The sequence below is a fragment of the Phaenicophaeus curvirostris genome, chromosome 9 (genome assembly GCF_032191515.1).
Source record: "Phaenicophaeus curvirostris isolate KB17595 chromosome 9, BPBGC_Pcur_1.0, whole genome shotgun sequence".
In the NCBI taxonomy this organism is placed as follows: domain Eukaryota; kingdom Metazoa; phylum Chordata; class Aves; order Cuculiformes; family Cuculidae; genus Phaenicophaeus; species Phaenicophaeus curvirostris.
Window position 1 is genome coordinate 14334488 of NC_091400.1, and position 14504 is coordinate 14348991.

The following is a 14504-nucleotide window of genomic DNA, read 5'->3' on the forward strand; positions in this document are numbered from 1 at the left end:
AAAAACAATTAGCAAAGTTTTATCAAACTCCTACACAGATAGACGTAAGTAAGCTTTCATTTTCTGGTGTTCTCTGTGAACTTACATTATGACATTATTCCAGCTTTTTACTTTAAGAAAGTTTTTTCTCCCAACCACCACAGATGCCAAGCCTGTCAATCACACTAACAACAACAAAATACATATGGGACAGTTTAAGGAGGAAGAGCAAGCATGAGAAACTGCTACTTTAACTTCTCTGGAATCAACTCTAACATGTGTGCCTGAGCAAAGAAAAGAGAGTATACGGTAAGTCATGTTCTGCTAGTTATTTTTATATTTTATATACAGTAATAATTCATTGAATTATTTTGCCTAAATACATTTTCCCAGGAGCAATATTCTAGTGTTATATCCAGTAAAATTAGATGCATACAGCTGCTGTAGTTTTTGTAAAGCAGAACTTGACTTTGAAAGTTTTGAAATAATTTAACACATTTAGTGCTTATGTTCATGAAAATATATAGCTGTATTTAGTAAGAAATGCCAGTAGCATGATCTAAGAATCCATTCTTATATTGTTTATTATTGATTTCTATGAAATCACAAAATGATAGCTTACTTTATAAAACTCCAAGGAGCTGTAGCCTATAAAACATGCCTCCTATCTGGCTTGCACATTCCAGACTGTAGGAAAAGAAAAGAACCATAGAATAACCAGGTTGGAAGAGACCCACCAGATCATCAAGTCCAACCATTCCTATCAAACACTAAACCATGCCCCTTAGCACCTCGTCCACCCGTACCTTAAACACCTCCAGGGAAGGTGACTCAACCACCTCAAATACGTACTGTAATGATGTGTTAACTCTGCTTTATGTACAAGTTATGTATTGAAATTACTTTCTGTTTTGAGGTCAAATTACCTGGTGTATAAAATGCATGTATTAACTAAGATTCTCTTGAAATTTTGTATTTCTCAAGTATTAGATGTCATGTTTTCCTAGGGGTCCAAAAAAAAGAAATTTCTTAATATACAGAATCAGAATTCTGCCTTTTTTTTGAGGAGCAAAATTGTAAGCACTTTGGATAAAAAGTGTTTGTCTCTAGTTAGATACAAGTTTAAAATAACAGATAAAACTACGCACATGTACCCAAAGACATTAAGTCTGCCAGTGTCCATGTCAGATCAAGAAGCTTCAGTGATTATTCAGTAGTAAGTGACCATGACAGGCTAGCGCTTGTTCTCATTCAAGTCCCTACAACCTGCTTGAAAGTAATGTGTAGGCACCTAGCATCTGTGCCTTAGTATTCTGCTCAATGATACCCCCACCACAACCCACAGGGTAATCCTAGCCAACATTTCTTGAAATAATCCCCTTGAGAGTAGTGGAAAGCAAGTAGAAGTGCAGGATAGTATTCTCCATTTTTGCTGAACAAACAAGAAAACACAACTGCAGCACTGATCAACCCAACATCAATATTGGCATCAAGAGATCAGCTGCAGGAATCCAGTTCTTAGAATCATAGAATGGTTCAGGTTGGAAGGGATCTTAAACATAACCTAGTTCAACCCTCCCTGTGGCGGAGAGACACCTCCCACTAGACCAGGTCACTCAAGGCACCATCCAACACTTCAGGGACAGGGCACTCAACTTCCCTGGGCAACCTGTTTCAGTGTATCACTACCCTCATCATGAAGAATTCCTTCCTAATGCCTAACCCGTCGTCCCTCTTGCAACTTAAAGCCATTGCCCCTTATCCTATCCCTCCATGCCCTTGTAACAAGTGCCTCCCCAGCTTCCTGTAAGCTGCCTTAAGGTACTGGACAACCAAAACCCTTTGAGTTTGTACTGATAGCAAAGGTACTCCAGCCCCCTGATCCTCTTTGTGGCCCTTCTCTTGACCTATTCCAACAGTTCAATATCCTTCTTATGTTGGAAATTCTAGATCTGGCACAATACTCCAGGTGGGGTCTCACAAGAGCAGAATAGAGGAGCAGAAGCTCCTCCATTGACCTGCTGACAATGCTTCATTTGATGCAGTTCAGGGGATACTGTTGGCCTTGTGTGCCAAGCTTGCGTCAAGCTTCTCATCAGCCAGCACCCCAAAGTCGTCCTCCTCAGGATGGCTCACAACCACATCATCCCCCAGCCTGTACTGAAACAGCAGATTTCCCCTACCCAAGTGTAGGGCCTTGCTGAAGCTCATGATTCAATAAGCTTGTCCAGATCCTTCTGGATGATATCCCATCCTTCTGATGCAGCAACTGTACCACCCAGCTTGGTGTCAACTGCGAATTTGCTGAGGGTGCACTTAATCTCACTGTCCGTATAACTGATGAAGATGTTAAACAGCACTGGTACGGACCTCTGAGGGACACCACTTGTCACGGATCTCCATCTGGACTTCAAGTCATCGACCACTACTCTCTGAATATGACTATCCAACCAATTTCTTATCCACCCAACAGTCCACCCATCAAATCCAATTTAGAAAGAAAGATGTTGTGGGTGGCCCTGTCAAAGGCTTTACAGAAGTCCAGATAGATCACATCCACTGCTTTTCCCATGTCCACTGTTATCATTTTTAACCTGACAAAAGTACAAGTGGCAAAAATATTTCTTGCGAGCTACAGTCACTATGATTCAACCACCTGAATATGACCTTCCCAAATAGATATCAGTCTCATTCAATGAAGAGAGGCAAACTATATAAACATTGGACTTGAGAATACTCGCCTGAAAACCCAGATTACAAATTAAGGCAATGTCAACACAGGCAATGATAGGAGATTTAGCGAAAAGTTAGCATTGGGGGAGGGCAATCAGAGTGAAGTCAGATAGGAGAAGAGGGAGTCCTGGGCACAGCAAAGTGGGCAAGGTGGAAGGGCAGACCTCCAGTTCATACCACATGTGTAGGAACATAAGAGCAGAGGTCAGCAGGCAGCATTAGAGCAACGCTTTGCTTGCCAGTATTTCTGAAAACGGTGGCGGCCTACTTGTCCACGGTCAAAAGAGGAGCACACTGCCAGCATGCATTGAATTGCAAAATCCTAAACCCATGATTTTTAATCTGTCTTTGAGATGTTCTGAACTAGAGCTGCTTACACCTACACAGTAACCAAATTCAGCCAGTACTGCAAAATTAACACCATTGCTGTTCATATTTCACACCTGATGCCATCTGATTTTTTTGCTATTTCCCCTAAGCAACCATTAAACCTTTAACTCGCACCTCCCACCCAGCTTCTTCCCACCTCAACCCCACACAAAGGCCCTATTACTGACGCAACTACTCCTAAACTTAAACTAAGCAAACAAAATTTCTTAAGGAATATATGCACCTCTCTCCCATTCCTGCAAACAGTGGAAGAGAGTATCAGTCCCTCTTGGCACCCAGGGAGAAGTTGCCCCCTTGGAACAACTGACAGCCAAAAAAGTATATTCAACATAACTTTTCATTTAGGATGCACAGCCAGTCACTTGGAGATTATTCTAAGGAGGAAAAGTTTAAATTGCAAAGGTTTCTATCTCAGTTCTGTGTTTCTGAAATTCCGGGAGCTGAGTTTTGCCAGATTCAATGGTCTGCAAAGCCACAAGACAATAAAGAATTAAGAGTATGCAGTGGCAAAAACTGACCTGTTAGTCAATCAAAAAGCAAAGTTACACATAAGAAAATTTGAAGGAGGATAGCAGATGAGACATTTCAATTCAGCTGAAATCCATTTTAATCTTTGAACATGTGCCCCAAATCCATTTTGCACTGGGAAGTAAAACAGGAAGAGTAATTGGAAAGCAGAATATAACATTCCTTGGTCTCCAGCCTTTTATGGAAGCTTTCATATTTCTCCTGTTGTGATGACTCACAACTGCTAAGTAAAATAATCTGTGTTTGTTTCAGCAGCTGCATCTTTGCAATTTTATTGCCCGTTCTACAAAGCAATGACTCTCCGGATTTTCCCCCTTGCTCCATTTTCAAATATGCACCCTGCTCTCTTCTCCAGTTTAAGAATGATGTATGATGCTCCTCTCAAACTGGAAGTGTATTCCATGTTAGAGGTGATGAGCCAGAGATGGACTGTGAGTGGGGCAGGGACATAGCTCAGAAGATGGCTGGACAACAACAGAGGTGGGAAGAGATAGAAGTGCCCATCCTAAGCCTCCTCATCTCTGCTCCCTCTCAACTCCATCTGGGCCCGAGCTTTCTGAAAAGATAATGCAGCACTGGAAGGAATTTATTAACAATTTGTTATTTAGTAGTACTTATAATGACAGGGGAGGGGATAACCAAATAAAACCAAAACACCAAAACTTTAGATCATACATCATCTTAGAGTAACTGCACTATTTATTCAGGTGCAAGAGTACAATGCTCAGACTTGACAAAGAATGAGATTATATGACATGACAGTATGGAAGTAAACATTCTGCAACTGAGCTCTATTTTTTTTTTCTATCTGAAACCACAGCACAATATGTCAAAACCCACAAGCAAGTCAAATAGAACCTGAAGACAGATCCAAGCACCTAGATCAAGGAATCCAAGATAGGCAAGAGACACCTATCACTAATTGTTTTTGTAATAGATATGAAAAATAATTTCCATATTTAAACCTCTAAGATGCTGATAACTCAGAAATATTTCATATACTAATTTTCAGCAGGATTTATGTAACCGATTTCAGTCTTGATAGATATTTGCATATGTTGACATAACTACTTTCAGTTTTCTTATACTGGAAACAGTCACTCATAAAAGAACATTAGTACTTCCTAAATCACCCGTTATAGGCATTCACTGTAAGTGAGCAAACAGAACTTCCTCCTAGGATTTCTACAGCAGCTTAGTAAAAACCAGTGAAGCAACAGTTCTGTGTTCTTTATACAGATCGAGTCTTCCTCACTGGGTAGCAACATGGCCACAAAACAACCATCTCAAGAAGAATTTGAGAACTGGACAGCTTTTCAAGTTGCAGATCTCCCAAGACAGTGTAACACTCTAGACAGTTGGGTCTACATTCAGCTAGCAGAAAGTCTTACTGGATTTATCTTTGAAAAATAGATATCTTATCCTAAATCAGGCACAGATATTCAAAAGTACTGAAAATAGATTAGTCAGCAATTGTCATCCCCAAAAGCTTGTTAATATTATGTGAGTTTCTTGGTGCTTTCTTAATTTTTATAGAAATTTAATTCATGGTAGAAGCTGCTATCTCCTACATGGCAAATCATATGAAAATGTTTGCTTACATGGACATATCTTATAATAAGAAAGGTATTTCATGCCCCAATTTATTTCCTGCTGGGAAGAAATAACCATTTCATGGAAAGTGAGTCTATACTTTATATTGGAATATTGCTTAAAGATTTACAGTATGTCAATAAGAATCTACTGCTCATCTTTTCTTCTCAATGCATATATACCCACAGTAGTTTCTAGATATTGCTTAAAGTACTTGAGCTTTTTTCTAATCATTCCTTTGTCTGCCTGCACCTTTCCTAGGTCTGCAATGTCTTTTCTAGTATATATAAAGTAACTTGAATTGTATAAAATATTCCAAGCTTCCTTTCATTACTTGAATAACCTCCTCCAAGATATAGAACCAGGACATAATGGTTTGGTTTTTATTACATCAGATTTGGCCTTGTAATTTACCAAATACTATGGCTCAAGTTTTAAAGTCTACCTGCAAATAAGTCCATTTACTGCATTTTGATATATAGTCTCACTTTACATTCCTTTTGGTTTTTGTAATGTAAGTTTCATTATAACTTTATGTGTGGGATTTTTCCTATCTCATGTACATCCTACTTCTAACTGTAGAAGCACAAATCTTTTCCAGTACCTCCTTTAGACCATCAGTGAGAATTTATTGTCATTAAGGTTTCCCATCCTTTTCTATTGAAGGAGCATACAACCTTTTTTCAAAGAAAATAAGAGTGTTATGAAGTATCCACTTGTAGCTACATAAAAAATAGGCCAAAGTTTAAAACATTCACTTATTATGCTTCCATTTTGCTTTATGCGTAAATAGTTCATGCATGTATAATCTAAAAAAAAAAAAACCAACAGTTTCACAATGCAGATGTATTGCAGGTGGACCATTATCCTCTCATTGACAAACCTAACCTGTTCCATGGAATTAATGTATACTATAATGGGAACGTATTGGTTAAACTGCAAACTCATTACTGTGAGAAGCTACTCAGAGTATTAATTAGAGTGTTCCAGCTTAAAGTAAATCAGACTAATTAATAGAAGATATAATTATTTTAAAGTATCCTGAACTTTTACAGCAGAAAACGAGACAAAATTAATATTAATTGTTCAACAACTCATAGACCTCTAGATGCATTTCAGCAGGCACACCAGAACTACTGGCTCCATACTTGGTAAGAGAGTATCTCCCAACTCCATAAAAAGCTATTAATGCCTATGCTTACACTCACATCACTGATTAAAGCAGCCAAATGTTATAATTACTACAGTATAACCAGCATTAAGCACTTAATCATTCTGCATATCAAAGATGTGTGCTGGGTAGTAGCAGCCATTTGCCTGCAGCCACCACATCTAGAGCTGTTCACCTCCTGATCCCAGAGCCTGAGGCCCTGGTACCGCTGTCCTTCCCACAGCCAGCTAACACGCTAGGGGGCAGTTCTGAACTCCCCCTCAGAGACTGGGCATACACTTACATAAACCCTAAACTAGTGCTGCTAAGATTGCAGAAAGCACTGAGTGTTGTAAGTGCCAGAAACGGAATTACCTCTGTAAAATGATTGTGCCCCCTTTCACATACACGTTATGATAGTCTGTAATTGTTTATTTGTATGCTACCTTTTCCATTCATAAAAATCTGCCTCCTCCAACACAAAAAACCCCACACAACCAAACAAGCAAAACCACCAAAAAAAAACCCCAAAAACCAAAACTTTTATTTTTTGTGTACTACTCTGGGTTGTTAGAGAACTGTCAGGTACACAAGGCCAGGGCTTGCTGAAAGAGACAGAATGAATTCCTGGTAATGTCAACTCAATTCTGCCTTGAAATATCAGATTATGTCACTGCCCCAGCTCAGCATTTTTACCTGAAGCCATTCAAGTTACCCAGAGAAAACATGACATTTCCCGAGTGTTTGACTTGAAATTCCAGGCTCTGATTTGCAGAAGTAGCAAAAGGTGAGTTGCAACCACAGTGTGGCAGCTCCACTCAGAAATAATGAATATGCAGACATGCATGTATATCGCACAGATCCTGAATAACCCTTGTTAAGCATCCAAACCCACTGGAACCTGTGTGAGTTTTATTACCGGTGCAACTCAACCCCCTTACTAATAAGGTTTTCATCTCACAGGGTGGTCTTAGAAAATGCAGTTCATTAATGTTTCTGAAGCCCTCAGCAATATAAAGAGTGCTGTAGAAGAGCAAAATAAAAAACATTCTGGGTTCAGAGAGGTTTTGAATACTGTGTGGTACAGGCACACAAGATAGAAAAGCGGTGAGCACTGAATATCATGTGATATATTCAGGAAATTCACATCAGCTTTTATGTGCTGTGGAACTGTGTCTGGATCCTCCAGAGGAGGTATACTGAGGCTGATGCCATAATACCTATATACAAGGCATATGTATGTATGTATATACAGAGCAATTCTAGCATTTACTTAACTTTGCAGACTTAATGATGTTTCCAAAACAGATTTTTGTGTGTCGTGAGACTAGTGACAGCCAGGATGGCTTCACCAGGGGCGACTCCTGTATGACCAACCTAGTGGCTTTCTATGATGGGGTAACCACAGCAGTGGACACAGGAAAACCAACAGATGGGATCTATCTAGATTTCTGCAAAGCCTTTGACATGGCTACCCACAACACCCTTCTCTCTAAATTGAACAGGTATGGACTTGATGGGTGGACTGTTGGGTGGATAAGAAATTGGTTGGATGGTTGTATTCAGAGAGTAGTGGTCAATGACTTGAAGTCCAGATGGAGATCCGTGACAAGTGGTGACCCTCAGAGGTCTGTACCAGGACCAGTGCTGTTTAATATCTTCATCTGTTATATAGACAATGAGATTAAGTGCACCCTCAGCAAATCTGTAGATGACACCAAGCTGGGTGGTGCAGTCACCACACGAGAAGGATGGGATATCTTCCAGAGGGACCTGGACAAGTTGGAGAAGTGGGTCCATGTGAACCTTGTAAGGTTCAACAAGGCCAAGTGCAAGGTCCTATACCTGGGTAGGGGTGATCTGTTGTTTTAATACAGGCTGGGGGATGATGTGATTGAGAGCAGAGAAGGAGTTCAGGGTGCTGGTTGATGAGAAGCTTGACATGAGCTGGCAATGTATGCTCACAGCCCAGAAGGCCAATGGAATCCTATGCCGCACTAAAAGAAGCATGGCCAGCAGGTCAATGGAGGTGAGGTCTCATAAGAGAGGAATAGAGGCGCAGAATCATCTGGAGTACTGTGTCCAGTTCTGGAATCCTCAAAAGGATAAAAAGGATATGGAGCAGTTGGAATATATTCAGAGGAGGGCTGCAAGGATGACCAGAGGGCTGGAGCACCTCCTCTATGAGAACAGGCTGGGAGAGTTGAGGTTGTTCAGCCTGGAGAAGAGAAGGTTCTGAGGAGACCTTACAGCAACGTTCCAGTACCTGAAGGGGGCCTACAAGAGGGACGTTTCAAATGGCACATAGTGATAGGACTAGGGTGAATGGCTATAAATTGGAGAGGTGCAGATTTAGACTAGACACAAGAAGAAATTTCTTCATGATGAGGGTCGTAAGCCACTAAGAGAGATTGCCCAGGAAACTCATGGATGCCCCATCCCTGGAAGTGTTCAAGGCCGAGTTGCATGGGGCCTTGGGCAGCCTGATCTAGTGGGAGGTGTCCCTGCCTATTGCAGGGGGATTGAAACTAGATGATCTTAAAGGTCCCTTCCAACCCAAACTATTCTATAATTCTATGATAAGTACAGAAATTAACTAGCCATTCTGCTAAGTGTTTTCAGCACCACAAAAAGCATGTTGCATAAAATCAATAACTTCGCTACTAAAAAATAATTAACCCTATTGATTTTGCTTTTTTCATTTTAAATAAGCAAAGATAATAATGGAATCCTGCTAGTCATGTGCATGTACTCACTTTCCCATTATCTTGCATCTACAGTCTAATCGTGACAACACTGAGATATTCCGTGATGCGTTCCGCGTTTATCTGCTTGGTCTCCATTTGCCAAGAAGCCTAATCCCTCTCCTTAGTACTGATCTTCATGCTGTATTAGTAAGAAAATGAAAGGTTCAGTGATCATCACCAAACACTAGTACTGAGACATCTGCTTGTCTGACAGGCGAACGATATAAAAAGATCAGATTTTTTCCCTTACACAAAAGTTACATGCTTGATTAATAGCATAAGGCAAAACACAGCAGTAGCTCATCAGAGCCAGTAACTGCAGACAGAGCAAATAACTAGAAACAGACAAAAGCCAAGAGCAAAATCTATGCATTACCTTGATTCTTTGCCTCTCCAGCAACATCTGTGCAACTGATGACAAATTAACACATCCCACAAACAATCTTCAGTCCAACACCTACAGCAACCCTCTCCTTTGAGGGCAAACAAGCAGCATTCTCCCAACCACAGTATAAAAGAACAATTTTTAAACTAAAACACAGAAATATTGGCTCATAGGCAAAATAAAATGACTGAATATATGTCCAAGTATAAAACTTCCATATCGAAAAAGTAGATAAAATCACTTTCAATGTTTGTTAAAGTACTGCAATCAGTTTTAAGTACTATAGAAGAAGAATTACATTAGAAAATCCACACATAAACATTTCTTTGAGAATAATTTATTTTCACTACTATTCTTCCATTAATGTCCGAGTTGGTCATTACTGCCACAGAATATTACAGCTAAGCATTACAAATACTAAAACTCATTTACACTAAATATAAAAATAATAATAATACTCATTTCAAGAGTGGTACATTCTCAAAGAAAAGAATATCACACATTGGAACAAAGACATAAGACTCTTCAAGTGCAACTCCATGCTCCTCAGAGGACTACCTTAAAACTAAGCCATATGACTTCCAGAATCCCCCCCGCACACACTTTCCAAGTATAACAGTGCAATTTCTTTGAAAAGACAGGCTAAAGCACCCATGAAACTTTCGGGACATCTTCAGCCTTGCTCCATTCCTTACTGGTTTTTTTTTAATAAACTCCCACATTTTTTTCCCCAGATTACTATTTGGATTATGTTATAAAGAGATCACTTATGGACATTCCTCTTTCATTTTAATTTATAATCAACACCACCTTTCCTAAAAAACAGCACTACCACAACTATGTTATAGATGAGAAATCCTGTTCCTGAACCTGAATTCTTTCCAGCAGTGCCCATCTATCATGGGAACTGCAAGACACTCATCCTGATTACCTGGTGCTGAAACCAGACAATGAGTGCATACAACAGGTTGATAAACAGGCACGACAACAGAGCTTTATCTTCTATAGCCTTTGCTGGCAGTCAGTGACAGAACCACTTCCCAAGGTGATGGAAGAGCTATTGATGGTAGTTTGTGCCATAAGACTGCTTAACCTGTTTCTAATGCTGACCTTCACTTATCCCACAGTGATTAAAGTTCCACCTTTTTTTTTTTTAGGCTCCTTGTTCCATTTATGTTACATTTGATGCTTCATAATTTCAACATGACTACTCCACTCACAATGTTCAGCCCTCACTTCCTGTAATATTTCTCCATAAGGAAGAGCTATTGACTGTGTTGTATCTCTTATTTGAAAGTCACTACCTTTTTCTAAGCATTACTGTTATTCTCTCCAATAATCTTTTTCATAGAATCATAAAATCATAGACTAGCCAGGTTGGAAGAGACCCACTGGATCATCGAGTCCAACCATTCCTATCAAACACGAAACCATGTCCCTCAGCACCTCATTCACCGTGCCTTAAACACCTCCAGGGAAGGTGAATCAACCACCTCCCTGGGCAGCCTGTTCCACTGCCCAATGACCCTTTCTGTGAACAATTTTTTCCTAATGTCCAGCCTAAACCTCCCCTGGCGGAGCTTGAGGCCATTCCCTCTTGTCCTGTCCCCTGTCACTTGGGGGAAGAGGCCAGCTCCCTCCTCTCTACAACCTCCTTTCAGGTAGTTGTAGAGAGCAATGAGGTCTCCCCTCAGCCTCCTCTTCTCCAGGCTAAACAACCCCAGCTCTCTCAGCAGTTCCTCATAAGGCCTGTTCTCCAGCCCCCTCACCAGCTTTGTTGCTCTTCTCTGGACTCGCTCCAGAGCCTCAACATCCTTCTTGTGGTGAGGGGCCCAGAACTGAACACAGGATTCGAGGAGCGGTCTCACCAGGGCCAAGTACAGAGGGAGAATAACCTCCCTGGGCCTGCTGGTCACGCCGTTTCTGATACAGGCCAAGATGCGATTGGCCTTCTTGGCCACCTGGGCACACTGCTGGCTCATGTTCAGTCAGCTGTCAACCAACACCCCCAGGTCCCTCTCCTCCAGGCAGCTTTCTAGACAGACTTCTCCTAGTCTGTAGCACTGCACAGGGTTGTTGTGTCCCAAGTGCAGGACCCAGCATTTGGCCTTGTTAAACCTCATGCCATTGGACTCTGCCCAGTAGTCCAGCCTGTTCAGATCCCTTTGCAGAGCCTCCCTACCCTCCAGCAGATAAACACTTCCACCCAGCTTAGTGTCGTCCGCAAACTTGCTAAGGGTGCACTCAATGCCTTCATCCAGGTCATTGATAAAGACATTGAACAGGGCTGGACCCAGCACTGAGCCCTGGGGAACCCCACTTGTCACTGGCCTCCAGCTGGAGTAAACTTCATTTACTACCACTCTCTGGGCCTGGCCATCCAACCAGTTTTCCACCCAGGAGAGCGTGCGCCTGTCCAGGCCAGAGGCTGACAGTTTCTCAAGCAGAATGCTGTGAGAAACTGTGTCAAAGGCTTTACTGAAGTCCAGGAAGACCACATCCACAGCCTTTCCCTCATCCAGCAGCCAAGTCACTTTGTCATAGAAGGCAATCAGGTTAGTTTGGCAAGACCTGCCTTTTGTGAACCCATGTTGACTGGGCCTGATGACATTCTCTTGCATGTGCTTCATGATAGCACTCAAGATCACCTGCTCCATGACTTTCCCTGGCACTGAGGTCAGACTGACAGGCCTGTAGTTCCCTGGGTCCTCCCTGCGACCCTTCTTGTAGATGGGCACATCAGCCAGCCTCCAGTCCAGTGGGACTTCCCCAGTCTTCCAGGACTGATGGAAAGCAGTTTGGCCAGCACATCCGCCAGCTCCTTCAATACCCTTGGATGAATCCCGTCCGGCCGCATAGACTTGTGGGTGTCTAGTCGGGCTAGCAAGGCTCTGACCACCTCCTCTTGGATCACAGGAGCCTCATTTTGCTCCTCTAGCTCCTGGGCTTGTACACAGACGGAACGACTTTCTTTACAATTAAAGACTGAGGCAAAGAAGGCATTAAGTACCTCAGCCTTTTCCTCATCCCCTGTCACTGTTGTTCCTTCTGCGTCCAATAGGGACTGTATGGTCTCCCTAGTCCTCCTTTTATTATTTATACATTTATAGAAGGATTTTTTGTTATCTTTCACAGACTTGGCCAATCTGATTTCTAGTTGAGCCTTAGCCCTTCTGATTTTTTCTCTACACAATCTCACTTCCCTCCTGTAGTCCACCCAAGAGGCCTGTCCCCTCTTCCAGAGCCCATAAACATTTCTCTTCTTCTTGATATCACTCAAGATCTCTCTGTTCAACCAAGCTGGCTTTCTCCCCTGCTAGCTTTTTTTCCAGAACATGGGGATGGCTTTCTCCTGAGCTGCTAGGATTTCCTTTTTGAAGAGCTCCCAGCCCTCATGGGCTCCCTTGGCCTTAAGTACTGTCTCCCATGAGACTTTGCCAACCAGCCTTCTGAAGAGTTCAAAGTCTGCCCTCTGGAAATTTAATGCTACTGTCCTACTAACCACCCTCTTCACCTAGAACAGAAAACCCTATCATCTCATGATCACTTTGGCCTAGGTGCCCACCTACTGCCACATCCCCCACAAGGCCTTCTCTGTTCACAAACAGCAGGTCCAGGAGGGCACCTTCCCTTGTTGGTTCATTCACCAGCTGTGCAAGGAAGCTGTCTTCCACACACTCCAGGAACCTCCTAGACTGCTTCCTTTCTGCTGTATTGTACTTCCAGCAGATATCAGGAAGATTGAAATCTCCCACAAGAACAAAATTAGAAATTAACCCCAGCTGTTTATAGAAGAGCTCATCAGCTGCTTCTCCTTAGCTGGGTGGTCTGTAACAGACTCCCATCACAAAATCTACCTTCTTATGGGCTCCTCTGATTTTAACCCACACGCACTCAACCTCCTCATCACCACAATCCATCTCAATGTAAGGGAGGACTTGGACACCAAAGAGGGCTGCTGCGCCTCCTCTCCTACCCTTCCTATCCTGCCTGAAGAGTTTGTACCCCACCATAGCTGCACTCCAGTTATACGAGTCATCCCACCACGTTTCTGTGATGACAACTACATCATAGCCTCCCCTGCCCTACAACAGCTTCTAGCTCTTCCTTCTTATTCCCCATGCTGCATGCATTGGTGTAAATGCACTTCAGCTGAGCTACCGAGCCTTCAGCCCTCTTAGAGAGAACAGAGTTCATTCCCAATTGCTTGGTAACTGGAGTAGCTAGCTCCAGAGTGCCTGTATCTCCCTTACCACCCCCAGGTGTGTTCATCCCCACTTTCTGTGTGGTGATCTACTGGTGGTCCTTACCAGCACACCCTCTCCAAATCACCAGTGCCCCACGTCCAGGCTCGCTCCTGTCTAGCCAGGGTTTCTAATTAACCACGCTAAATACTATAAAGATTTCCACAACCCCAAGCATTTGACCATGGAAATATTAATTAGTTTCTTTATAAATGTCAGGTTCCATACTATTGTAATAATTCTACTTTTTTTTTCTCACCTTAGTTTGGAATGCCTGAATCTGCTGTCATTGTAGAAGAACTGGTCATGAATGGATCTCATTTCTTGGTAAGCAAATATTTCATAAAAAGTACCATTGAAGCATATTTCAGCTTATGTTTTGTATTCCTTACGGTGCCAGGAAATAATCTGATATATTCCTTCTTTACATACACTTCATCAATCGCTCTGATTTCCCATTTTAGTGGGTTGACTTATGTTCCAGATTCAAGGAACACCCCTACAAAACATAAATACCAGCCAGCTCTTCTTCCCCTCCAGAGAAAGTGTAGATATGTTGAATCAGTCATTAGCATAAAACTGTAGCAGGGAACCTCTCAGGAAATATGACTTAGAGGGATTTGGGGTTTTTTTAAAAAAATATGTCTGTTGTAAAGTCATTGTTTATGTAAAAGCTTCTTTGTAAAACCTGAATGATTAAGCTTATCTACTAGTACAGAATTCTATGTTACTTTTACAATAGAAGTTTACAGATG

At 41.9% G+C, this 14504-nt stretch overlaps 2 protein-coding genes across 3 annotated transcripts in view; one reads left to right on the plus strand and one right to left on the minus strand.

The window, feature by feature from the left end:
* DNTT (DNA nucleotidylexotransferase) overlaps positions 1-14504 on the minus strand; it is a 154878-nt gene that overhangs the window by 106688 nt on the left and 33686 nt on the right. The gene's annotated exons all lie outside the window — the stretch shown is intronic.
* Positions 4870-14504, plus strand: part of BLNK (B cell linker) — a 99288-nt gene continuing 89653 nt past the window's right edge. The window contains exons 1-3 of the mRNA XM_069863874.1: positions 4870-4970; position 5921; positions 14014-14076. Of these exons, the coding sequence (XP_069719975.1) occupies positions 4897-4970; position 5921; positions 14014-14076 (138 nt within the window). The 5' untranslated portion in view covers positions 4870-4896. The remainder of the gene's footprint in view (positions 4971-5920; positions 5922-14013; positions 14077-14504) is intronic.